The sequence below is a fragment of the Aquila chrysaetos genome, chromosome 8 (assembly GCF_900496995.4).
Source record: "Aquila chrysaetos chrysaetos chromosome 8, bAquChr1.4, whole genome shotgun sequence".
Lineage (NCBI taxonomy): Eukaryota > Metazoa > Chordata > Aves > Accipitriformes > Accipitridae > Aquila > Aquila chrysaetos.
The window spans coordinates 9,807,563-9,834,767 of record NC_044011.1 but is presented as its reverse complement, the minus strand read 5'-3'; the positions used below and the strand labels follow the sequence as shown (position 1 = coordinate 9,834,767).

Sequence of the window (27,205 nt, the reverse complement as noted above, 5' to 3'; positions counted from 1 at the left end):
GGATGCCTTTCTAAGATGCAATGGGGTTAAACTGGCATTGGTAATATAAAAATATCTGTATATAAAAGATATAATTGAAAAAGAACCAGAAACTGATCCAAGACATGCACTAATGTCAAAAGCTCCAGCCCTATGGCATAGTCAGTCATCCGGAAAATTGAGGCTATATTTAGTTTACATTTTCTTGCTTTTATTAGCAAAAATCAGCTATGGCTAAAACAATCACTACCAGGCTAAAATTATTTCAGATTAAATGAGTTTTCAAAACGGTATTTGCTTGTTTAGGCACAAAAGTGAGTCTAATGTTTTTCACAATTTACAAATCTCCAAATTCAAAGCCATACAACTGATGGCACATCAAAGGTGTAGTTCCTTTTGTCTCATCACTTCTTGCTATGATGCATCACGTTATGATTAACTGCACTACCACACAAAAACATTATGGAAATGTAAATAAAAAGGCTCTCATTTGGAAAACAAATCCTCACTGTTGTTCTGTTATTTTATATACAGTGCTGAATTCTGCTTCAGACATTCCCCTTCAGACAGAACAGATCTCAGTAACCAAGATCTTTTTTTCTTTGCTCTTACCATGGATACTTTTAATCTCACAGTTTCTACTACATACAAAAAATTTGATTAAGAATAAATAGTAATCAAGTAGATAGCTAAAGATATAATCACGTGAAATAAGAGCTCGATTCTTTGTTTCTCTTATAACACTGAACTGCTTATTTCTTTTCTTTCTACCTAGCTGCTCTGAAGGAAGTTTTCTAACAGGGTCTACAAAGCCAGCAGGAATTTCTAAACAAGCAGCTCTTTTTTTATTAGAAATAGAACTAAATTATACAGAAAATCTTATGTCACAGTCATTCTACTACTTTTTTTAAATATATTCTCCCATCTTCCAAGCCTCATTAAAAAAAACCCCACAATCCAAAGCACTGGAGACTGGATTCAGTCTTCATTAATTGCTTTCATGCACTGCTGCTCCCTGGATTCAGAAATTTGCCCTGTCGGCACCAAATCTAGAATATTTCTCCTCAGCCAACCCTGCTGCTTCCTGTTCCTTTTCCCAGAGTCCAGCTCCACCACCAGCCATTAGCCACACAGTTACGAGGCCGGTTCTTCCACTGTTTCCAAAAACACAACTAGCAAATTCACCCTCGTCTTTGAAAAAGGAGACTTTTTCTCTTTTGGAAAGCAATTTTAATGAAGGACATTAAGTAAACTGATGCTGTCATTAGTGTAAATGTCAAGTTCATTGCAGCAGATGTTTCAGCTGAAGATGGCTACATGTTAAAAATCTCAAAACAAATGTGCATTCACCATTTGATTTAGTGTATCTGCTTCCATGCTCTCAAGAGTGAGCCTGAAGCAGCTCCAGGCATCACTGCCCTATCCTTACGTAGCAGGGGCAGTCTTTGGCTGGGATGTTCCTGAAATGCGTCCTGCGCCCAGCCTGCTGAGGACTGCTTTTATCAGCATGTAAGGTGTTGGTGAAGTACAGAATGCAAAAGCTACTGCTAATGCAGTTAGAGACTGAAAAGAGCTCAGCAATAGTAAAAGAACCTCTACCACATTGCACACATTGTTACAGGAACCTGTTCATTTGGAGGAAATCAGGTGGCATGATTCTATTAAATTATGTTGCTTTCTATGAGCATTTCAGTCCTGAATGGACCTGCTTTTTGCGTCTTCACAGAGAGAACAGCAGGTGAAGTCCGTTATCAGGAACAGTGATTTCTGAGGCTCTTGCAATTTTCTACCTAAATCTAGAGCACAAAATACTTTCCTGCCTTTCAGGCCCAAAGTAATCTGCTGGGATACTAAATATCAACAATAATTTAATAAATAGACAGAACAAACTGTGTCTTAAAAAAAAAAAAAAATAGTGGTGGGTTTTGAAAAGCAATTTCTAAACATCCTTCCTGAGATTATAATTCAGTTTCTCCATAGCAGTCTTAGTTTGATTTATAGGAATTTACAAGCTGCAGCTGAAACTCTTCTAAAAACAGTAACAACATCTGAAACAGATTAACCAAAAAACCTCTAGATGCCCATAAGGAATCCACACTACAGGATCTCCCTCCATCTCACATAGGCCACAGTATATGGGAGTCAGACAAACACTGCTTAAGACAGCAAAAGACTTTGTCGCAGCCTTATTCCCATGTAACTGTAAGGTTCGTTCTTTTGTGCTTAAAATGCTCCTCCTCTGCCCTTCCTGATATACGCCAGCCAGAAACCACTTCAGACAACAATCAAATACGGAGTATGTTTTGTCTCAAGATGAAAGAGTTCCATGGACGAACGAGTGACTTAGGAGCCTACACAATGCCACAAACATTTATATACAAAATGTGACTCAGTATCAAATACCTGTTCACAGAAAAAGGCTAAAGAAAGAAGCACCAAAGGCATAAGGCAACATAAGAGAAAGCAGCTGTAATTTATAGGCTTGGAGACTAGAGTTAAAGCAACAGTTCAAAAGCAATCTGCACTTTAAAAAAAAATCTTAGCAATTTCATTTAAAGTATCATTTCAGCTGACTAAATAGGAAAGATCTGTAAAGTCTTGCAAACAGTCTTGCAAAAGTCTGAACATGTATTTGGCTCTAGTGAGACCAGCCTCGCATGTAAGCTTAAAAGTTAGGTCCATGCTCTTGCAGATCCACTTGCAGCATCCTAGCAGTTTACAAATGAACACAGGAATACACAATTTCTTGCTATTTGACAAAAGTATACCTAATTGTTTCTCTTCTGCTAAGTCTATTACATTGTATACTTCACAGTATCACTAAAGTTTACTCCAATCAATGAATTTTTCATGCAATAATCCAATAAAAACATGTATTTTATATTTAGCAGCGTAAGGATGTTTCAAAACTAATCCATCCAGAGCAGAGTCAAGGATTTAATTTATACAGTTCAGTTCTGGGAGAGCAAGAAAGCATGGCTGAATTTTCTTTTTACAAGGTATATGCATTTATGCCACCGTAAAAGAAGAAATAAACTAATTTTATTTTCATAACTGAAAACAAGCTCTCACCTAAGCAGCTTTCATTGAGCCAGTACATCTAACAAAATACATTATCAATGAAAATAAGATTATTGCATAATCCAACGTTGCTTTTTTTTCCTGAACTACTCTAACATCTCTCACTTTATAGCTGTGTGAATACATACTTCTCATGAGAGAAAAAATTCTCACTTCCTACAGAGACGACCTTAAAGAATAAACACTTGGGTTTTGTTTGTGGTTTTTTTTCTGATAGAGATGGGTTCATTTGGAAACTGCTCAAATTCCACTAATACTTATTTTTTCCAACAGCAGAGAGTCCTTTTGACCTGTTCAATTCTTTCCCTGGAAATCATAACTGATTTACTTTAGACACCGAAACTCCTTAAGCCATAATAATAATAATAATAAAACAAAAGTTAGAATAAGAAATACTTTGACACTGCTCATTTGAATGGAAAATTGCTCCTTAAGAATAACAGACTGCATAATTTCAAGCTCTCCTCTCCTAAAGAAATGCACCACAGACAAAAAGAAGACAAAATTACTTAAATGATGAAATTCAAACACAAAAACATGTGGGCTACCTTTAAGGTGATGTGTTTTAGGGTCACACCTTTTTTCTGGACCGAGAAAAATAATAAAGGAAGGTTGTTTTTTTACTTTTTGTGTGTGTTTGTGTATGTATACTCTTCTTCTTTTTTTTTTTTTTTTGAGTGCATTCTTATTTACTCTATACATCCTTTCCTTTAACAATACAAGGACAGTGTATGCTGTAACCTTTCTCTGTTTTAGACTTTCCTGAGTGTAAAGACCTCAGTACCAGCTCTGCAGCTCTCAGGAAAAGTGATATTCTTCAAAAAATAGCCAGCCTTCTGCTTAAACTCCACGGAAAGTGGTCTGGTAGCCACGAACAGAACAATCTTCGTAGCTTCATAACCATTTTATAGACACTTAGACCTGTAGTGAAAGTGCTAATTTTCTAGCTCTCTTGACTACAGATGTGAACAGAAAAAGCCTTCCAGAAGGGATTCTTCTGTCAATGAAAGAAATGAGAGCTTTCCTGGTACCTTAAATGCGAATGGATGTCTCAGTTCTGCAAACATACAGCTTAACAAAAAAAGCTAGCAGTTCATTTCCAGACTTCACTGAAATTCAAACAACACTCCAGGGCTCTAAAGGGGATTCTAAAAGAGACCCTGTCCTGAAAAACAAAATGGGGTGAATAAAAAAAAAAAGTATGTGAAAGATCACCTGGGAGGAATGGCTTTTGTCTACCATCCTGCTGGAAGTAATGACCATAGATTCAAAGGGCTAGTACTGTAATGATGTAAGGACTAGATTAATGTCCCACAGCAGGACTGAGTCTTTTATTACCAGGGGCCAGGGACAAAATGCACAAAAGAGGAGCCTCCAAACAAATTCTTAAGGGATCTTAGGGTGGAAACAGAATAAATTCTCCATGTATAGGAGGTATCTAGATACAGCTGCTAATATACTTTGTGAGAAGTGGTGGAGAAGCTGCCACCACGATAAGCAATGCAGAATAGCAAAGCTGTACAAAAGGGGGAGACTGATGGAGACACACACTACACTGAAAATCTGGATTTACCTAGTGGAAATATCCCTGCTATCAATCATGCCTTTCCTGACTGGGTACTTGCAAGAGTAGACTAGTCCCTAAAGCCCTCCAGCTCCTGCGCTGTAAAAGGAAAGTAAAGGCTCAGTAAAGAAGGTGGCCTTTTAGCCTTTTAACATAGAAAGGCAAGGATCTAGATACCAAAAACATCTTGGTCAGCTGGCAGTAGCATAATCACTCAAACTGCATCTTTCTTTACACTGTGTAGAGCACTAGCAGAGTAGGTGCCGGAGAAGCAGGTTTATTAAAATCTCTAGGGAATTAAAAATGTGTTTAACAGGAAAACTGAAACAGAAAACTGACTCTTCCTGTTGGTGTCAAGGCAAAGTAGCAGACATGAGTCCTGGAAACTGACTCTTACAGTGACATCCCAGCCTGCCATTAATGATCCAGTAGTTCAAAATAACTCAGGCTGAACACTAAAACTTAATATATACTAATTAAAAAATCTTTTGTTCAAATCACCACCTAGACAGAGAAGTCCAAAAAAGGTCCAATGAATTCCACCTCTTTAGCACACACTAAACAGATACAGTGTATCTGCCGTCTGTTTCAGAAGTGAGCCTTTTACAGGTTAAGAGCACAAACCAATCTTTCTTCTCAGGCAGGGGTCCTCCTGATACACAGGGTCACCATCTGTAAACTTCCAAACTTCCAAACAATCACACTCATTTTTTTAATGGGGCTTTAATCCCCATTCCTTCTCTCGGCAGTAGCTGTTGTGTAGCTCCTCTGTAGGAGCTGCTTATACAAGGACCTGCCAATGAAGCAGGCTTTCATGACAAAGATTCTTGGAAAGAGACAGGGAAGGGGATGGCTGATGAATGAAAGCTGGGCAGAATAACCATGTTGAGGCCTATTTAATTGGATGATTGCTGGTTTAAATAGCAATTCAAGAGCTGATCCCCAAATGTTGTCGATTTAAAGAGTTTGTTAATGAAGAAAAGGGGTTTAAATTGTGTGTTCAAATTGTTCATGAAGCCTGCATGGACAGTGCAGGCAAATGCCAGTGATATGTAAGAGTTTCAAAGTCAATTTATGCTTGAAATGTCCCAGACAACAGATGATGGGGCCAGCTAATTTGCATGGGAAGGAATAGCAGTAAAGACAGAAAAGGGATTCCTCATTAGTAAAGGAGGACTATAGTTGCAGAAGGCTTGCCATCACTTTGCAATCTCTAGCCATATGAAAGGCTTTCATACAGCAGGTCTGGAGCGCCCTTTCATTACAGACTGCTTTTAAAAATTTACATCCTGAACAAACTTTCTTCCTTGAAGATGGTGAATATGGAATCCCATTTCTAAGAATTCATTAACGTAGCTTCCTAAGAGGCTACAGAATCAATGGGGAGCGAGGAAAAGGGCTTCTCTCTTATTCTTCTCACCAGTGTTAAGGTTACTAATTGTGCAGGATTCCAGGGATTTACTCCTTCAGGTAACAAGACAGTAATAAGAATCAAATTCTTGCCTCTCTTGTAATAACAAAACCCAGTAATCGCAGGCCCATCAGTGCAATAACATAGAATAGATAGATAATGGAACTGATAGATAATGGAATTGATAATAGATAATTGTGATAGAAAATGGAATTTGTGCTATGTGCTAGAGCAGCTTGGAAGCACATTAAAAATAGTATGATTATCTTAATGAAAGAAGAAGAAAAAGTCAGCTACTGGGAACTTAAGTACTCAGTAAAGCAAACCAAAATAGCATCTCCATAATTCATAAAATCACAATAATATCCTAAAATAATGAAATAGCACTTACAAAAGAAATATTAATGTAATAAAACAAATACTGTAGAGTTGAGAAGAAACTTCATTTATCTGAGATAATACTGTCAAATAGGTGGCTCGGCAAGTGCCTGAATATCATCCTATCTCCTAGCGTAACTCTTCATGGAAAAAAAAAAAACCATGGATTTTTTTTTAGAACAGTTTTGCAGGCAATTAGTTTTTCTTTTCAAGTTTAAATTCATGTGAGACCACTGGGAAAAAAGAAACAAAACACTGCATTGCATTACTAATGCCTGTACTTAAAATCCAGGGAAGACTCTGGCAACTCACAAACTTGATCGTGTGCAACTTGGCTTTCTTTGGGCTCAAGGAAAGAAGAAAGGGATTCTAGGTAGAATACTCTGAAGTACAGAATAGAGGTGGAGAACAAAAGAGGACAGTATACCTTGGAATAGTCTGGAAAGTAGACTGTGGCAATTTTCCAGTGGCTGTTTCTTCATCCCCTGTTTCTGAAACTGAAGTTTTATTCATTGGCAGCCTTCCTGCAGCCCATACCTGTAGTACCTTGGGCACAGGACACAGTTGTCTTTTTCCTCTCGCCTAACATAGGATACTCAGCTGGTAGCTGTAGACATCATTAAGCTGTTTGTTTGCTGAGAAGGTCCTAATTGATCTGGAAGAAGCAGGATAATGCTCTATGTTCTCAACATGTGAAGGCGCCAAGTAACATCCACTGCATATTGGAGTCATAATGTAAACAAGGAGTGCTAGTCCTTGAAATCAGCAAGATACGTAAGAGTGTGCCAAGATGCAAGATGATGTGTGTCTGCTAAACTGTAGAATTCGATCTGTAATGCCAGAATCTTGCATGAAAGGGGAAAGTCATTATGAAAATAAGCAGATACACTGTCAAAAGACTTTTTGCTTAAAATATACTTGGAAATTGTAAATGTTTTGTATAATAGCATTTTTGCATGCATTAGAATTTGTTTTACTGGGGAACACTAAGGAATACATTTCTATTCCCTGACATTTGCTAATAACTAAGAAGTAATTGACAGTAATCAGTGTTAATGCCTGCTATTAGAAATCACAGACTAAATAACAGCATTATACCATACAGACAATAGCCAACATTGTTACAGAAAGACATTTAGCACTTAGAAAAAAATAAATTTATGTATACTTGATTGTCAAATGAGGGATAGTTTATGCTGAATCAAAAAGTACCTAACTTCATAATTACTTGACATAAGCACATTTATTGTGACAAACGGGCAAAATATTTGCCAGAAACCCACATACTGTAGGGACAAGGAGAATGGTGAGGGCATAAGAACAGCAAGTAAGTGTTTGATGACTGGCCAGGTTGAAGTGGGAAGAGTGATAGAAGAGAATGAAACCATCTGCCAAGGCAAGCCTGGGGAATGAGGGCCCAGAGAAAAGAGGCAACACGAGCTCCAGAGACCAGAGTTTAGTGCAGGAATTTCTAAGACCTAATTCTACTGAAGTGGGCAAAGTGCCTCCAGTATAGCTCCAGTAAAATCATCTTAATCTATTTTTAGCTCTTGCATTTAGTTACCTACTTAAAAGAACAAGAGCACTTGTTAGCTTACTAAAAGTTTAACTCATGTTCTGCCTTGCTGGGCCTGGGGATTGAAGTCTGAAGAATATTTCTTTTCAGTGAAGCAGACCGTATCACGTGAGCCTGTGTTTGTTTTGAAAGAAAACATAGTGTTTGGTGTGGGAAAATGACTTTGTTCCTTTTTTGATTGCTGTATTTCTTCTATTGATTGAAAAGGGAACAAGCACTGAAGAGAACTTATTTAGGAGTTTAGATTTTAATACCGGATAAAGAGAATAATGTTCTCTGTAAATGCATATCAAAATAAAATCCTTCTCTTTAGTTATTTTTAATTAGCAGAGGGCATATTTTAAGAGTGATCACTACATGCCACAGCAGTGTCTGAAATAAGCAGATATCTACCGTGACCTTCTTAAAAAATGCTGCAGCATGGGATTTTTATTTTTTTTTTTTGCCTGGATTTAACAAAGAAAAAGGGTCTGAATGGGATCACAGAAAAGAGCATGAATATCAGTTATCTGCCATCTCCCCTATCACTTTCAATTCAAGGCTTAGTTTGGTCTTTCCGCCAGATCCAGAGCTTTGGTATTTTGCTCTAAGGATTCAAATTTTGATAATACTGTCTGAGAGCTTATCTACTCAGAAAAATTCTACCAAACAAGCTAATAGCAAGTCAAATTCCCACATGAATCTTCTTATTCAAGCTTCTAAGGTTTTATAGTTAAGTTTCAACCATCTCAAAAGTAAGACAAGCAAAACCAAAACAACACTTTTTTATACTGGAAGAAGACTATCCACTTAGCATGTGGCAATAATGGGTATGCTACCTGTTAAATTCTATTGATTTAAAACCACATCCAAGTATAAATTAATATCTAAGTATATGTTTCTTTCCTTGACATGCTTAACTGCCCAAGTGTGGCAGCAGGATTTAAAAAATATGACATTTTTCTTTCTGCAGAGAAATATCCAATGGAGACAATACCAGATGTGTTCAGTGACTGGGTGATATTTTATAAAAAACCCAAACATTTTGTGAAGGAATGAGCCGGACTTTTGAGCTGTTTCCAAAAGACACTTTAATATTTTGACATGAAGGTTCCTGCTTCCTAACCTGAAGAGAAATAGCAAAGTTGTCACAAGGAATGACATAACCTTTATCTGAAAAAATGACATCCAGATAAAACCTATGGTATGTATATTGCCTCAGAACTTAATATTACAATAGCCCTTGCAGTTACCCAGATGATTTTATAGGTTTTTCACAGGCTCCCTAAAATTTGTATGTTCTTCATATTTGCTGCCGTCAATGAATTGAGGTAAAAAAGTCACCCAGCACTTCCAACACAGTATCTCTAGAAGTTGCAGAAGGAAAATAAACAGTGTAAATTATGCAAGTGTTTTGCCAATGTGGAGTTGAGATAATATTTGTCTGAAATTAACAAGTTCAATGAATTAGTAACTAACTGAAAAGTAATACATCATATACTGAAAATGAAGACGGGAAGTGGTATGAGCAATTGAAGAGTTTCTTCATGTGGAGGGTGGTTGGATTGTGGAACAAGTGACTGAGGCCAGCAATTTAGCTGACGTTTATTAGTTCAGGAAAGAGTTAGCAACAAACATGCAGCAACAAGTTATATTTTTGTTTGTTTGTAATAGAGACATATTGATCTCATTTATATTTCACAGATTTCACTATTTTCTGAACTAGTCTTTTCCTGGCATTTACCAAGTCTGTGTTCTTATGTATTAGAAATTTGCAGCAAAACATGCTAAAATATTATTAGCTTGTAGTACCCTGAAATTGGCTAAAATAACACTTTTTACATCCAGAAACTGTCAACTGATTTGGAGTCTTATTCGGAAAAAAATGACCTTTCAAGCTAAATACACACACATTTTTGCCTGATTAATTCTATTTAAAGCTATTTAAAATTCATTAAATTAAAATTTATTTTGAATTTTATGCTTGTAGTTAGGAGGCAAAATATACTATCAGCTATTACACACTTCACATTGCAAAGGCAATCACTCCATCATCAAAAATGGGATAAATCAGGGCATGGTTTGAGTTTTTTTTCTCTGTGCACCTCTAGCAACAATTATCTCCATAAGGTACATCTGTTAGAGGTTCCTAGGCTTTCCTGGGTGTGGGAAGGAGATGCCACTGTGCCATGATAAATTTCTGCTCCTGTTCTGGTATGACAGAAGCATGAGCTGCCTGATCGCTCAAGTGTTAAGGACTTAGAATTCCAGATATTCCTAACTTATTCTGTGTCTGGATACATTTATTTTGAACAATTGCTCTGTTCTGTTAAAACCATATTTCACAGAAATATTTGAGCAAATACAGCTGTTCCCAGATTAATTCCATGTTACTTAAGTCTGGAGAATACAGAGATTTCGTTCATTTGGTGCTCAGCTATGCGACAAACCTTAGAATAAGGCAAGGTATTATATTCTACAGCTTGATTCCATGTCTTCTTGTCTTGAAAACTGTTAGGAATTGAAAATCAGCATAAAAGGGAAGGATGGGGAAATGATTGTTTCCAATTTCAAGCAATGCAACTCCTACCTAAAAGCTTTGTTTTTCCTGCTCATCTAGGATTTGAACACCATTAGTTTCTGAAACATGAAAAGAATCCAAATTGAAACAACTAAGCTTGATATTATCAGAAACTGTAATACATAAGAAGCCTTAAAACAAAACCAGAATATTTTATGAATAATAATATCAAATGTCCTACTTTTTTTTTTTTTCTTATGTTCACACTTCCATTAAGACCACAGGAAAACAGTTACCTTAAAGATTGCTGACAGAAAACAGTTCTTAATCCATATTTTTTGGTTTTGCAAAGGGATCTCCTGTCAGACTTGCCAATAAACTTATTAACTTTTTTTATACATTTTTGCTTAAACTTGTTAATTATTATTGTTTATTCCCTCCTTCAAAGTCTGCAAGCAGAGTTCATTCATAATCAGGGCAGCAATTTCTTCCCAGGTTATTTTGTTTTCCTATAGCTAATGTGATCCCAAGTGATCAACACAAGTCATGCACTTGCCTCCCCAATCTCTTTTTCAGTTGTACAGGAACTCCCTAGCAAAAATATAAGCACATGTTCAACCATTTTGGAAAGCATCTTGTCAACATTGATACAGATCCCCAAATTATTCAAAATTTGAAAAATATGTAGGAGATGCACTTAAGATAAATACTTACTTTGAATAAAAACACCAGTAAAAATTAATAACTTGCAATGCAAGTTCCCTCCCAAATCTTCCAAATACCTACAACAGGGCAAATGAAACAGTGGCTTTGGAGCTAACTTTCCTGACTACAGCAAACACGTTTGAGATCAACCAAAACAATGTCTGAATAAGAAGTAAATAAGCAGGGTGTCCAGAAAGGGTACTTTTTCTTACACAGTCAATGTATCTTGACTACACAAGGAAGAACCCCTAACATAGTCTACATAACAGTAGACTAAAATACAAAAGCAGGAAAATTGGCAGATTGCACTGTGATTGTTTGGACTCATAACAGCACGTTGTAGTGCTTCTTGCAGCTCAAACCCTGTAGTTCACATTCCAGGATGAAGGGCTGGAAATTAATTAACACATGCTGGTATAATCAAATAACACAGATGTAACTTACTACTACAATGAAAAAATGATAAAAATTAATTAGTATAAATAAATTTCTATCAGAAATATAAGTGCATGTCACAAGCTTTTCCTGACTTACACAGGAAACTTACCAGCCTGACAGAGCCAAATAAGCCATTTCTTTAAATTCCATTTTACTCAAGAAAACGGAAGTAGTCTTCTTCAAAACAACATAAAGTTAGAGAACTATGAGGATTACTGAGTTATAGAGACATGAAAATACATACTTCAGTCTCCTTCCTGTAGTGTAATGAAGTCAGGACATGACACACAATTCTTCAGCAACAAGACCTCACATGCTGTTCCTGGTATGCACCCTTTGAAATGTCAGCACGCCAATGCCATTTTAAAAAGGACTGAATGAAGCTACCACAAAGAGATTTCAAAGTGGGCGATGACAAAACAAGCCTCAAAAGCAAACCTCATCTTTCTCTCATTTTAGGAAAGGTTATTTCTCTCTCAAATCCTCTCTTTTCTAAACTCTAATGCAACTTCTCTCATGTAGGCAGCACTAGAAACCCCAGTGTTGACTGATAGTCTCCAGCACAGTACAACTTTAAACCTGCGGATTACTGGCCTTATTGTGAGCTCATGTATATCCTGCAGGGCTATTACTGTTCTCTGCTGCTAGAAAAGTTCAATTTTGAGCTTTAACTATAAATACACAATACATCACACTAAATTACCTTACAATGGAAGTAGCATGTCTCCTAATGCAGTGAAACAGTAGAACATATGAAAGTTTCCATAAATGTGAACAAAGTGAACTCTCTCTCCAGTTCTGTATGTCATTTATCTATCAATAGCAATTTTTTTAATATTTTCTATAGCCCACAGTAGCCTTGCAAAGTCAATCCTTCTTTTTAATAGAAAAATAACAGTTCTGAGATATTTGAATTATGTCAGGAGATAAGTAATTCACAGACTACTTTATGACTGACACATATACACCCAGAGATGCAAGGAGATTAAATCCCGTGGCTACTTGAGGTATGAACCCATTCTGTGTCAATCTTCCTCCATTTGTTTCTGGAGACTGACACTGTGCAGTGCTCACCGGCCAGAAATGCATCAATCCTTCAGAGAAACAGGAGAGAGAACATTCATTTGCATTCACTTAAATAGATGAGATCAGCAATGAATTCCATCGGAAATGAACACTTCTGGGGATGCTGCTTTTATTACCTCTGCAGTGATAAAGGATGGCATTTACAGAATGGTCCTCTGAAAAGCAAGTGCACAAATCATTGCAGGGATATAGTGTAGGTACTAATACTGTTACATGTTACTGCATCTAGTTTCTCCACTCTTCTGAAATCAGAATTAGAACTCATAGCTCTAATTTATAACATGGCTAAGTGCTTACCTGACTGAATCATGCTTATATGGCCAACATTTCTGGTTGAAAATATATCCTACCAAATCAACGGTTACCAGTTCAACCTCCCCAAATCTTGTTTCCTATAATGTATTTAGAATTGCATGCAATTCTGCATTGCATAATTCTTCAGTTGCCTTGCTGGATTATAGGATAACAATTCCCAGCATCTGCCTTCATTATAAATGGTAATACTGAGTATGCTGAGCAAGTTTAAATTTAATATTTTGTTTCAATTTATTGTTGTAGGTAATGCATTCACCGCATAGCTCAAGTCAGGTAAACCAGCTGAAGTATTTCCTAAAACGGTTTCCCAGACAATAGACTTGCATGGATTACTGCTCTTCAGTTTGGATTTTTTTTTCTCTTTTTTAAAAATGTACTGAATAAATTTCTAGTCTTTTTAATTTTAAAAAAGATCACCATTTTCCGTGGGAGGAGTCTTTAATCTTATCTGATGGTATGCTTAAGGAATCAATTGAATCTGGTGACTCACTAAATGGGTCTACCACATAAGGTAGATTTCTGTAATGTAATCACACCTCTTTTGAAGGTGATAACATGTTCATCTCTGTTATTTTAGGTGTCAGGCCTTGAATGTAGTTCTTTATAGCCTACCCAAGTAGCCTTACATTGCAAATTATATTAACACATTGAAAATTTCCCATTCCATTAGTTACTGGAAATTTTTTAAATGTGGGCTTACCAGTGGTTGCCGTCAATTCATATGCTTTTGCAATCCAATTCCTTGGGCTTCCTTGCTTTTGCAGTCATCTCTAATATATCTTAACCTTCACCTTATCTCTTGCTTTCCTGCCTGGTAGGACAACCTCAGATGCTCCATGAACCTTGCCATTTAAAAGATTTTTCTTTGGTTGCTCATCTAATCTCCCTCACATTTAGTAAATGCCATATAATTATGCATAACCCTCTCTGTCAAACCTTTCAAGTCTACCTGAACCCTTTTTATCTTTAATTCCCACAATCCTTCTAGCCTTCTGATATTCAGTCTTGAAATGTTTACATCAGCATGGCATACATTTCTACATGTATTCTTTCTTCCCCTGGTTATTCTGCTGCACTGTTGCACCACTTCCTCTCTTCCTGTGTTTGTCATAGTGACAGCACAAAAATTTGCAAAATTATTTTGAGAAAACTAACAGAAGTTTCCACTACTACTTGCCACCTAGAAACAAAAATTCCATAAAAATTATATAAAAATTCCAGTATTATAAATTTGAGCATCTTAGTACATTCAGAAGATAGGCACTACATTTTTAACTATTCATAAAGAAAAATAGAACACTTTCACAAAGAATAAGGTTTCCAGTGATATATATCCAATTGGTCATTTTAATTTATTTATTGTCATTTATGGTCATGGAGACATTTTTGCTATAAAATTCTGACAGTAGAAACACTAAGATGTTTTAAAATTGGATTGATTCTTCCTTTCCTGAAGCTCAAACACTTTAAATTATGTGTGCTTAAGCTGTAGTAATAAGCGCACTGCTATAAGATAAATGGTAAACAAAGAGCCCAAATCACCATCTAGGGTAACAAAAATAAGGCAGGAATAAAGGTTATATGATGTTGGTTAAAGAGGAAAGTAGCTATTATTTTCTGTACTTAAACATACTTGCATACATTTATCTGTTTTGTACTCAAAATATGCTGCATACTGTGAAAGATACAAATGAATAGATTGATATGTTAAAGATGCTAAGGTAGTACAGTAAAAATATTTTATAGGATAATTTGGGATGAGCTGTATAAGAAACAAATCACGAAGTCAGAGCTCTGGTATATCACGCATACCAAATATATGATAATAAAACTTTTATATGTTTCCATCATGCTTTTTTATGTCAAATAGTTAATAGGGAAAAACTGTATTAGGCATGTTTTTGAAGTTTAAAGATGTTTCATTATTGGTTTCTTTTTTTAATATTAATTATACTATAAAACTAGCAACTGTGGTGTCATGTACATGTCTCTTCATGAGAAGTGTAACCTCACCAACCAAAAAATTGCCAACATTTACATACCTTTTCAAAATTACCTAAAATAAGGTGATAACTTTTTATACATGTCACACACACATAGACAAACTGATATGAAGATACACATGAAGTCCAGTATCTCACAAGAGGGCCTGGCTGTTTTCCTGCCAGGACCACAGCTGTCTGAGACGAGACAATCCTCCCCAGATTTCCCACAAGGCCCCCTCCATTACCTGCAGATTATTCTGTAGCTCTATAGCCTCCTGCAGATCTGTCAGCTTTTTAGTTAGACACAAGAAGATCAGAAAACAAGGAGGTCAACAGTTAGTACAGAGGCACATCATCCAATGAAAGACAGAAACCATAAGTAGAAGAAAATGTCAGCTCATTGGCAGGTAGAGCAGATCTGCAAGGCAACTTAGTTTTCTCATTCTCTCCCCCCCCTTTCTTTCATAGGCTGGGAAAGAGAAAGATTGGAAAGAACAATTAGTTTCCTAAGCTGGTTTAACACCGCAATGGGTCACAGATGTTGGATGGAAATAGGATTTCAAAGAACTGGAATTGATTGGGAAAGCCTGAAATGGAAACAGGAAAAGTTGACTTGAACTGTGGGGAGCTAATAATAAGAAAAGCAGTACAAGTGAGGAAAACACTGATCAATTCATTCAGGAACAGCACTGGAAACTGGACTTGGCAGGAATGGGACTCATATCTGTACTTCTATGGATGGAAGGAACAGCATTTCACACTGGCTGAGGAGCTTCCCCAGGACAGTAAGGATTTTGTGTGTGTGTGTGTGAAAGATAAAAAGGGAGAGAGAAGAGGAGGGAGGGAATGAGTGAGAGAGAATGAGAGGGAGAATGGAAAGTCATGGAAAGTCAATGGCATTGCTTTCACTACATCAATGGAGCTAATGTTTTACCTGAAAAAAATGAAATAACAACCTGCTTTGTATATGAAGAAAGTGAAAATTATTTCATTTTTGGAACAGGTACTTTTACTGCTTTACTTAGTCTAAATGGGGAGAAAAAATTGTATTGCTTTGTTCTTTGGCTTATTACTGATTTTTTTTTTTTTTTTTTTTTTTTTTTTTTTTTTTTTTTTTACACACTTCACATTTATTTCTTCAACAGGCTTTTTGGGTTCAGAAGAAAACTTCTAGGAATTGTAAATTCATTGAAGGTTGTTCCAATGAAATAATATATAAGGAATTACATACCTACTTTTGCTTCAATAACTCCTAAAATATTTGCCTTCTTTTTCTTTAAGCCTGCCTTGGTATTATTTTTTAAGGATGACCAATGTTATTTCCTTTCATGGGGCCTTTGCTGTCATAATGCAACTAATCTGTTCTTTTGATTTCTTCACCCCCCTCCATCAAAGCTGTTCCTAACAGGAATAATTCTGTGTCTCCTAGAGTATGGAGGTTCATTAGTGATGAAAACTGTAATCAGATATGAAGCAAAGATTCCCTCCCACATTTTCAATTAAAATGAGGGAGAAAGCTTGAAAAACAAAAATAAAAGAAGGAAACCCAGAATGGCTTACTAAATAGCTGTGTGACCTTGATAATTACAAATATGAATGTATTACAGATGACATTTCAGATGATCAGAGCTGCAAAAATTTAAATAAGTAAAATTAAGGCTAAAGCAAAGAAATTATAATGGCAAGGGACTACATTCCACCTTTCTATTGAGGAGGCATATTTGGTATGCTACCTGCTATTTTAAAATACATTTCCAACACTGAAGTTTCCATCTCTTCCTTTACAATTTTAATTTCCGGACACAAAATTCTCAATGATACAAAATAATCCACAGATACTCTGTCCCAATTTCCCATTTCTCAATCCAGTATTTTCACTATTGTAGTGTGTTAAAAAAATCCTGTTTTTCTTGTTTTTTCGTACAATACAAATACATGTCAATGATTGTTCTATTTTAGTTATGAATTGGAAAATACATAGTCTCTACGGATCCTTCCTTATAAATGTAGTCTACCAGAATAGTTAATACCATGTTTTGCTTATGGGGAAAAGGGAGGAAGAAGGAAGGAAATGTCCCTCTTACCCTTGAACTTCTGCTAATTCAACTATAGTTTGGGGTAATGGTGTGCAATACGCTAAACACTTTTTCACCAGAGCAATTTAGAAAAGTGATGAATGAAAGAAGCGGGCTGACCTTTCTTTTACTGTCATGATTTACAAACTCATCAAAGTTATTGCTTACTGCCACCACTCCAACAACTACAGCTTTTTGAAGATTTTTTTCTTAAACATTGCCCTCCCGCAACCTAAAGCAGGATCCAAATCAAAAAATGGACAGCATTGTAAACATATGAATTGGATTATATACATGACAAGGGGGAAAGATTCAACAAATGCCTAACGCAAGTATTCAGGTAGAAAACAAAAGCACATCTAATATTTCAAGATAATTTAATTCTGAAACACTATATATGTCTTGAGAAGAACTACAGTGGTTTGCCAGAGGAGTTTCTTATCAACATACTGTATTTCATGCAAATAGTATTGCGGTTTCTCTATCAGTCCCACGCAAAGCACCTGCTCTTTTCAGAAATGGATTTCTTAAAATTCACTTAATGGCCTCAATGTAGTGAATTTTAACTGCCTAAGAGAAATGAAGTTAAAAAAAAAAAAAAATTCATCTGCTGCCTGAACATGTTCTCACATATAAGAAAGTAATAACAACCATAGGTGGAATGGAAATTAATTCAATAGACTCCCAACCTACTGAAACTGTCAGCAAAGTGGAAGACAAAAGAAACTCACATTTAGAAATTTGGAAATTATTCTAAAAGAGCAACACAGGTCATTCAGAAATATTATGAGTCAGTAAGACTCCTGTAAGAATATTGGCACCAGCAACCCCATTCCAGGGAATCATGAACCAGATTTAGCAGACAACACTGAATTCATCTAGGTACCAAACCCCAGATACTTCTAGAAATTAAATACAAATTATTAGAGAGTGCACACTGCAGAAAGTTTGCAAAGAAAACCCCATCACACTTCTTCCTGAATCATCAGCAGACCAACTAAAACACATAAGAAATATCAGAAGAATCCAGAAGGTACCAGCAAAATTCAAGGACAACCTTGATGCTGCAGCCCCCTCAAACATGGCCCATTCACTTTCTGGAGTTACCAAACTATTTGAAGATAATTTTTCCCTTATTTAGCTATAGTTAAATCTTTTTCATAGTCTCATACTTCCAGGAAAAACTTAGCATAAAAAGAATAGAACAGCAATGCATTTAAATGCAGAATGGAAATATGTTACTGGGCTCAAAGGTCTAATTTATTAATGCATTTAGATCTTGATCTGCCAGAACAATTAATAAGCAATGTATCCTCTTAAACAGATATGGAAAATCTGTAGACCTGAGCTGGCTCTGACTTACTTTCATACTAAATATGGCTACATGGTACTTTCCACATTCATTATGGGCATATAATACCATGAGGCCCATTACAAATCTTGGAATAGCTTATTCAACACATAGAGGGTCTGTTATCACATACAGTGAGTCTGCAGCCATCAAAAGAAACAAGAGTGAGCGGTACTGTTATCCACTCATTTAGCCAAGTCCATATTACCTGACAACACAGATGGAATCTCTAGATTTCCTTTGTTACTATAATATACCTAAGTATTGTCCTGCTAGCTTTTTCTGTTTTGAAGAAGTACAATACACATATTTTCCAGCTTTCCAAGTAAGAAAAGATCCACAGGTCGATCAAATATTGACCCAAAATACTGATTTAAACACACACACATAAAATCATTTTCTCCCTTCGAATGTCACATAGGATGATTGATTCAGTGAGCAAATCTCTCCAAACAGCGTTTACATATGCAAATGTTGACTCACTGTATTCTGTAACCCACAAAACTGCTGAATATCAAAGATGTTCCCGTGAGTGATTTGGTATCCTATATGCAAAAACTGTAGGTTGTAACAAAAGGCACTACTTATTGTGTATGTCAAAAGACCCATTCTAATCTTAGTGTTCATGGGTTTATAACTAAAGTCGAGCACATGGGGGTTTTTTGCTGGCTAGGGACACATTTTACACTGTGTCACCTGGTTTCTCCTTTGCACCTTCAGTAAACTGAAACAGGGAAATACAAGAACTTCTGGAAGCTCTATTGTACTGAGCTGTGCTTAAAGAGTAAGAAAGTTGGCATGCATTTAGGTACACAAGGTCCTTCTTCGATAAAATGCAATGTTCCATAGTTCAAATACCTGTTTCTGCTAAAGAAGTTGTTCACTGAGAACAATTGTATTAACGACACCCTATTTTCATAAATATTTAAAGTGTGAGGAATATAAACTAAGACCCCTTGTCACAAGGTGCTCTCTCTACCCTTGAGCTTTTCACACAATGGCACGGGAAAGTGCTTCCAGTAGAACCAGGTGCCCTCTGGATTGACCTCTAATGTTTACTATTCAGATCCCTTCCACAACAAAGCATACGCTTTCCAAACCACTGTCAAACTGCGGCATGCTAACACTACTTATAGCACCATTTCTCCCCTACCACTTTTCCCTCCTCTGCAGAGATGATCATCTATGTTGCTACTCCAATTATGCCATTCTTTTTTATTCATTTTCAGTTATGCTCATCAGCTCACATGCCAACGTTTAACAATACTTCTAGTCATGTTTGTTTGTTTCTTGAATGTATGAATAAATAATTTTAGGAAAGCACCTATATGGATGGATGCAGTCAAAGCCAAATTCACGTGAAGCCTATGCTCCAAGCCTTGAGCCTATGCTCCAGTCAAATGCAAGCTAACTCTGATGGAGAATCTGTCTCAGTGGAGCACTGTGCTAAAGCTAACAAGTCCTGCTACTAATCACATGCTTAGCCTTTTTCTGTTTCTACATTTACCTCATAGAGGAATCACTGTCAAAAAGAAATGGTACCGGATTGTGAAACAGAAGACTTAATTCTATCTCTGTTTTGCTACTGACTGTGAACAAGCCAGGCTACTGATTCCCATCACATCATTTGTCTGCCTTATTCATTTACACTGTAAGCTCTGCAAGTCAGGGAATATCTCTTACAAACTCTTTGCAAAGAGCTTCTCCACACAAGGGGATTCTGAGTTCTCCAAGAAAGGGCACGCCTGTACTAATATAATATTGCTTCTATTACAAGGAGTAAATTTCAAATTGTTTGCATTGAGCAAAACTGTGTATCACGTATTTTGCTTCCAGAAGGCTTGTTAACTAATTTTGCTGTTCTTGGAGGCAAGGCCAATGTTGTAAGCAGTCATCTCCCATTACAACACTTTAATGTTCCTGATACGCAGCTACCTCCTGTTTATTCCTGTAGCGACTCTGTTATGGTTCTGTTCTTCTTTCGCCCTTATGATTGCCACAGGAAGATCTTACCACTGTTCTCATATACTCATGACAGCCTTCTGAAAGAATTCCTATTTGGGGTATATATTAATTAATTACTTCTATTCATTCCAAAGTGAACTGTAATCAGCAGGGAGCTCTTCATCATTATTCAGAATACTTAGCACCCTTAAAGTAACACCATTTGCTGTGCTTTTAGGAAGCAGCTTATTGCTCTAATTCCTTCTTATGAGATACAAATTTGCAGGTCTCATTCTTCATCCAGTTATTACCAATCTTTCCTTACCATGGCTCTAATTTCACTACTTGCCCCTTAGTCACTAGCTAAAATACTGATCTCCCCTGTGCACAGTTGAATCAGTTTCTAATCTTCCTCTCTTTTTTCAAGGACAAAACACTTATCTGAGGTACCAAATTAAATGTCTCCACAAATATTTCACTTCCATCCTTCCTACAATTTTTTTACTGTTGTTGTTGATATCAAATTACTTATTTAAGATCTCAACTTGGCACTTTCTTTCTTATAATAATTTCTCTTTAATGTTTGTTCATTCCAGCTTCATTTCTTTTTTACAGGTTTCAGCTACCAAGAAAGATTTTTCCTTCTCTCCAAACAGGAAAGCAAACACAGCTTTCACATTCTCAGTTAAGTTTTGTATCAGCTGCCTGAGATCCTAAAGTAGCTGTCACGCCAAATCTAGTTGTTCTGTGAGCTGTGAAACCAATGAAGTTTCCTATCCTGGAGTATTTCCTATACCCCTGCCCCATACTCCTGCAATTATCAAAGCTCTTCCCATGTCCTCTATAATCTCATTATCTGTAATACTATCAGTTCTGCTTCCTGACCTCTAGATTCTCCCACAGTATCTTGGGCAAATAAGTTCAAAAGTAATTTACAAAAAATTGAAGGACAAAATGGTCTTACTAGAAATTCTATGTTACCATAAAATGAAATAACTTAAAAGCATCAGCTGAGTCCATATCTATGTTGTATTTTTCTTACTCTGCATGCAAACCCATAGGTCTAGAAAACAAGAGCTAGTTAATTTGCTCATATGTGATGTTAACTCTGAAATTACAGATGCAACATAAATGCCAGAAGTTAGTATTTCACTAGCACTCAAGTTTTACTAGCACTCAGCTTCTTATGCAAAAAGCCCCAAACGGCCTCCCATAGAAACTCAAACGCCTCAAACCCTCAACTGTTCTTCTTGTGCTGTCAATAAATAAATACACATACACAAATATATGACAGAAAAAACTGCAAACACAGAATCAGAGTAAAATGCACTTAATTAAATATCAAGAATAAAAATGTAGTTGATACACTGTTGATGATATTAATCATTACAATATTTAAGACACTTAAATACAGAAGTATGGATTATACGGTCTGAAACAGCTTTTGAACTTCCTATCTGCTTTAGAAGCTGAAAGTCAAAGCAGTGAGTCTAGGTCCAGTTTACTAAATAATAAAAAGTCTTGACTACACATGGTAATTCTGACATTTCAATGAAATTAATTAAGTCATCAGCAGGCCTGTATATTTGGAAAACAATTTTTAATTTACCCTGGTAACAGATTGTATGTTGTAGCTGACAACAAAGGTGGTTGCAAGTGTAAAACTGGGCTCAAAATCTGCGTTTCATGCTGACATAAAATGGCAGTAACACCAATACCTACAGCTTCCCAGGAAATGCTAAGTGGTTCAGAAGCTTCTGACAGAACAACACAGACACCCAAATCTAGCAACTGGCAACTGACAAGTTCTACAATTCACACTTTTTCTTTTTTTGTTCTTACATTTTCATATATGATGTTTTCACATATAAGTAAATGAAGCACATTGCTGTTTATGCCATGAATATATGCATCAACACTATCCACAGGTGATGCACTGGAGACTGACAACAATTCGCATTTCTATACCTTCCTTTGTGTGCTGAAACTCCCTAAAACCCTTTGCAAAGCAATAAATATCATACCCAAGGAGAAATAGTGATAGGTCATCAATACAGTAGTGACTTTCTGTACCCAGGCTTAGCAGCCATTCTAAGTACAGCAATACTTCTGAAATATGAGTGCCAATTAATCTGAAATAGTTCTGCCTGTGAGGGATCTTTTATATAATCACCTGCACTACTACAGATTGCACCTGCAGTTCTTTGATACCACTGCAGAAGGACAGCAATTTCATTTAAATCAGTATTTGCACTCTGTCGAAAGGCCAGTAGGTTTTCCCAAGTTCCCCAAATGTCTTAAATGTGTGATCTTATGCTAAGGCCTGGCTATCCGAGTGAACTGCCAAATCCACATAGAAGATAAACAAAAATATTCATAAAGCAACTGCAGCAGCACTGGTAACAATAGGAAAGACAACAAGGAAGACAAAGTTGAACCTATTTTTTCATGCTTACTACTGCTTACCACAGGTGAGCACCCCTCCGCATTTATTGAAGAGAACAGTTAGCTCACCTTCAGGAGCTGAAATTCAGATACCTACTTATAGCTGCTCTTCCATGCTCCCTGCTCCTCTCTCAGCTTCAGACGCTTATGAGTTCAGTGGTTTGGAGTACACTTCTGTGGGCTTTCTGATCTGGAACCATCCCTCCAGCAGCGCATTCACCTGCGCAGACACACCACCGCACAGGGAGCAGCAGCAGCCCTGTAGCTATCCTCCAGGGGTCACAATTGGGTTACAAATTCTAACAAATGTGATGACTGTGCAGCCTGATTTAGAGCAATTTATGCACATCCTTCTTCATTAAGATTCAAATGGAATAAGTAAGATAGAAATTGAACAGATACAGAAATTGTGCACGGCTTGCTTCTGCAGTCAGTAAACATTTATTCACTAGGCACAGCTCTCTCGTGCGCTCTCTCTCTCCTATTCTCTCTCTTCCCCTATCCTTCCTGCTTGCTGTTTTAATGCATAATTAAGAAGGTCAGAATTAATGAAGCAGTGTGGAGTAAAGTTCAAGGAATCCCCAGGCACTATTTATTCTATTAGATCTCAGGCATGAACATCAGATTGGCAGCATTAGAGGCAGAGGCAGTGTAGCTGGCAGCAGTCCAGAAGCGAAGCTACCAAGGGAGACTTACCTGCAGTGTCAAGTCATTGCTGAGCTCCCTCCCTGCAAAAATCACTCGCAGCTGGTCAGATGGAACTCCCTGTCGCTGGGCAACTGCCTCCTTCAGCTGGAGGATGCTGGCGTCCGAACCAACCTCCACCGGAAAGCCATGGCTGGAGTTGAACCTGACAAACACTGAACAAGAGCAAAACACCTTTTAAAGTGAGCATTTCTCGTGCAGTGTTTCTACGAGAGTGACTACGAGAGGCTTACTCTTCAATTTCACGGAGCATGTACTATTTTCAGAGAAAAGCTATTAATACTGCAGTGTACTATTTTGAAAGCCAGCAAAGAATAGTGACCAATAAATAAAAACCATGCGTTTCCCCTTGGCAGTGTTAGAACTTACAGAGAACAGTCAGAATCAAAAGATACCCAGCCAGGCAGCTAAGTAGTTGCTAACTGGCATAACAGATTTACAGTTCAGTCCTAACCTTAGCAGGCACGGGGCACACATGCTTTCTGTGTGCTCTTCCTGACTGCATATAACAAATAAATGCAGGAAACCGAGGTATGCTTTAGAATCAAAATATATTAAATAATACAAGGGAAAACAATGCCTTGTTACACAGTAAAGCACAGTCATATAAACTGGTTTCCAACAGATATAATTCTACAGAAGATAATGATGGAGAGAAAATCACACGCTAGCAGAAATGTTTGGGAGTGTTGTATTAGAGCATGGTCTTTTCAGAGTTCACTAAAATATCTGCAGAACATAACTCCTCCGGCATCTACCTTCAGCACAGAAAATCACTACTGCACCAGTCATATAATTTTTAGAGCTGCAGCAACTGGTTTATACAGCCAGAGAATTCTGGCAAACAAACTCATAAGCTTCCTGCCATTCAGCTGGCAGAGCTGCTTTTCACAAGGAGTCTGAATGCACTCATTGAGCCCGTGGTCAGAGGAATGACTACAAGAACTATGAAGCAGGAAAAAACCTCATTACATCCATATCAGTCACGGAGATTGTATGAACAGTAGACATGTCCCCAGTGGACCGCTTTGACCAATAGCTCCACAGGCAGGAAGCAAAGGAATTAGCAAAACCCAATATAAAACAAAAAATCATTTATATCAATTAGATCGTGGGTACCTGTCACCTAAGCTGCTTGGGTATTGATTGTAACAACCAGTCTTCTTAAAGATTTATTTCCCATTCCCACTGCAATGTTTTAGCTGAAGATGTTATTCCTTTGCATTTCTGATGACTGACAAAAGCATAAGCTCAAAAGTATTTATATAGTTTAAAGAAATAACTATTTTTAAAACTGAAAATTGGATTTTTATGATTTTTCAAACACATAGTCTACCTGACCAGTTCAAAGTTGTCAGATACTTTAAGAGCACTTGAATATGGCTGAGAACGATGCCATTGTTTTGCTGAGCAATGAATGTTGTAAATATTTGCAATTTCACACCTCCAATTCATATTTGGCTAATCTTTAAGGGACAAGGCCATATAACAATAAAATTTAACACCACATTGTAAGTTTTGCACTTGAAAGTACTCTCTTAAAGTACTACAATGCAGGGTAAGATTGCATAACGCTGTGGCAGGCAGGGTACAGTACATATACCCTGCAGTGTGTTACACAGTCTCCTGTAGTACATCTTCTTACTGGTTTTGATTTCTATGTAAAGGTGTTCTGAAAGTAACTAAACTGTGCAAGCTATATATTCAGACTCTTCCGAAAAAAACAGAGGAATTTGAATTTTATTTTGATTGTGGTTTGGAGAGTAAAGGAGGACTTATATGACAAAAAAGTAGTTCCAGCTAATGGGAACTGAACATTTCCCATCTTTCCAGGAACACTCATAATGCTCAACTGTCAATAATATCATCTGGGCCAGTAGCAAAATATATAGCTAAATCAATAGGGAATATACTTTTTTAATACGCTAAGCTCTGACTATCTGACTAGGTGCATATATATATATATTTATATACATTTATATAGATATGCTCACATACACACATAAAATGCATGCATTTGAACATCCAAAGACTTCTTCCTAATTGATAAATAATCCTCTTTATCTTTAGTCTTACGAAAGCCAGTGTTATTGGTTTTGGAAATGAAAAAAAGTTAGCAAGTGCATTGACCCTGCAAATCAAATGTGCTGGTAAGAGAAAAGTGCTTGATAGAAGAAGCGTAAACAAGTGTCATTTAAATTAATTATAAAGCGGTACTCATTTCTAAAGACAGTATAAATCCAACACACTTTCTGCAAACATAATGCATGTTCATCATTAACAATCCCCACGCCTTCCCTCAAATAAGTGTATTGTTATTCACTTCCAACAGGTATAGTCTCCTGCTCCCAACATGTACGAGGTAGTGGAAGTTTCAGTCTCAAAATTGTAACCACAAGCAAACATGGGAAACAGGCATGTGAGTGCAACATTTTGCACTCTACAGCAAAGATTACAACTACTCCCTTACAAGCCTGAAAAGCTAACTCAGAAGAATAATTAGAATGCCAAACTTTACTTGCTGGAAAGTTCTAATCCACAAATATTTTGCCCTTAAACACATTCATTCTATTATAAAAAGTCGGCAATTCACCAACTCTTTTTAATGTAAAAGAAGAGAAGAGACCTTTTCTTACTTGCACAGAGCATAAAAAGATTAAAACCAGAACTTTAGTCTGTGGAATAAAACCAGATTTCATGAATATAATATTTCAAGATGTCTTTTCAGGAAGAAGAAACATTATTTTCTTCTTGACGTTTCACCTCAATAATTAAATAATCACTGTCAAATTGATACTCTTAACAGCACATGTTATTCAAGAGATCACAGGTGAAGTTATGCAGACATTCAAGACCTCTTCCAAAGACTACATACTTTGAAGAGACTTAGAATTTAAAGTTTGTCTACTGGAATTTAAACAAATATTGGCTTAACAGAAGATTAGAGAATTTATCTGAGGCCTAAACTGCTGATGGAAATCCAAAAGAAATAAATCAAGTTATGAAAATTAAGAAGTAGCCAAACCGAGCTGAAGAAAGGAGGCTCCATTAGGATCAGCTCTCTTACTCCCACATCTGTAAGAGGTGACAGACAGTAAAACTTGTCTGATAAAAGGAAACTTTGTGAGACTTGACTGTCATGTCAAAAGATAATCTCAGTAAATATCACAAGGATCTGGCTCCCAGGGGGATCAAGAGGTACCTAGGTGCTTTTGTAAATCTCTCCTGGTATCTATCTGAATCTACATACCTTTAAAGATCTCACTTTTAAGTCCACACATTTTAAACACAGTACTGAATGGAGGAAAGTGGTATAATTGAAAGAGCGAATAAAAAAGTATATAAATATTTCACTAGGTCTTTCTGATATCTAAGGTGTACATCTTCATGCAATAATTTCAATTTTACTTTTAACAAGTTGGATAGTATTAATCTCTTGTTTTGAAGGATCAGCAAGTACTACATAAGGGAATAGATGTAGTTAAGTAACTTTTACATATTTCCAGAGGAATTTCCCATATTTCTTATGAAAATACCCATTTTTTTAAGCATGTACCTAAACAGTAAGAAATTTTTTGGTCTGGCATAATGACTCAAGTGATGGAAATTGGCTTCTTCAAAGACTGCAGGCTTAATTCTTTGGCATGCCACTGCTGCAAGCATGGCA

At 36.7% G+C, this 27,205-nt stretch overlaps 1 protein-coding gene across 1 annotated transcript in view; it reads right to left on the bottom strand.

The window, feature by feature from the left end:
• Window positions 1–27,205, bottom strand: part of PRKN (parkin RBR E3 ubiquitin protein ligase) — an 800,965-nt gene that overhangs the window by 601,778 nt on the left and 171,982 nt on the right. The window contains exon 2 of the mRNA XM_030022007.1: window positions 23,530–23,693. Coding sequence (XP_029877867.1) covers window positions 23,530–23,693 — 164 coding nt within the window. The remainder of the gene's footprint in view (window positions 1–23,529; window positions 23,694–27,205) is intronic.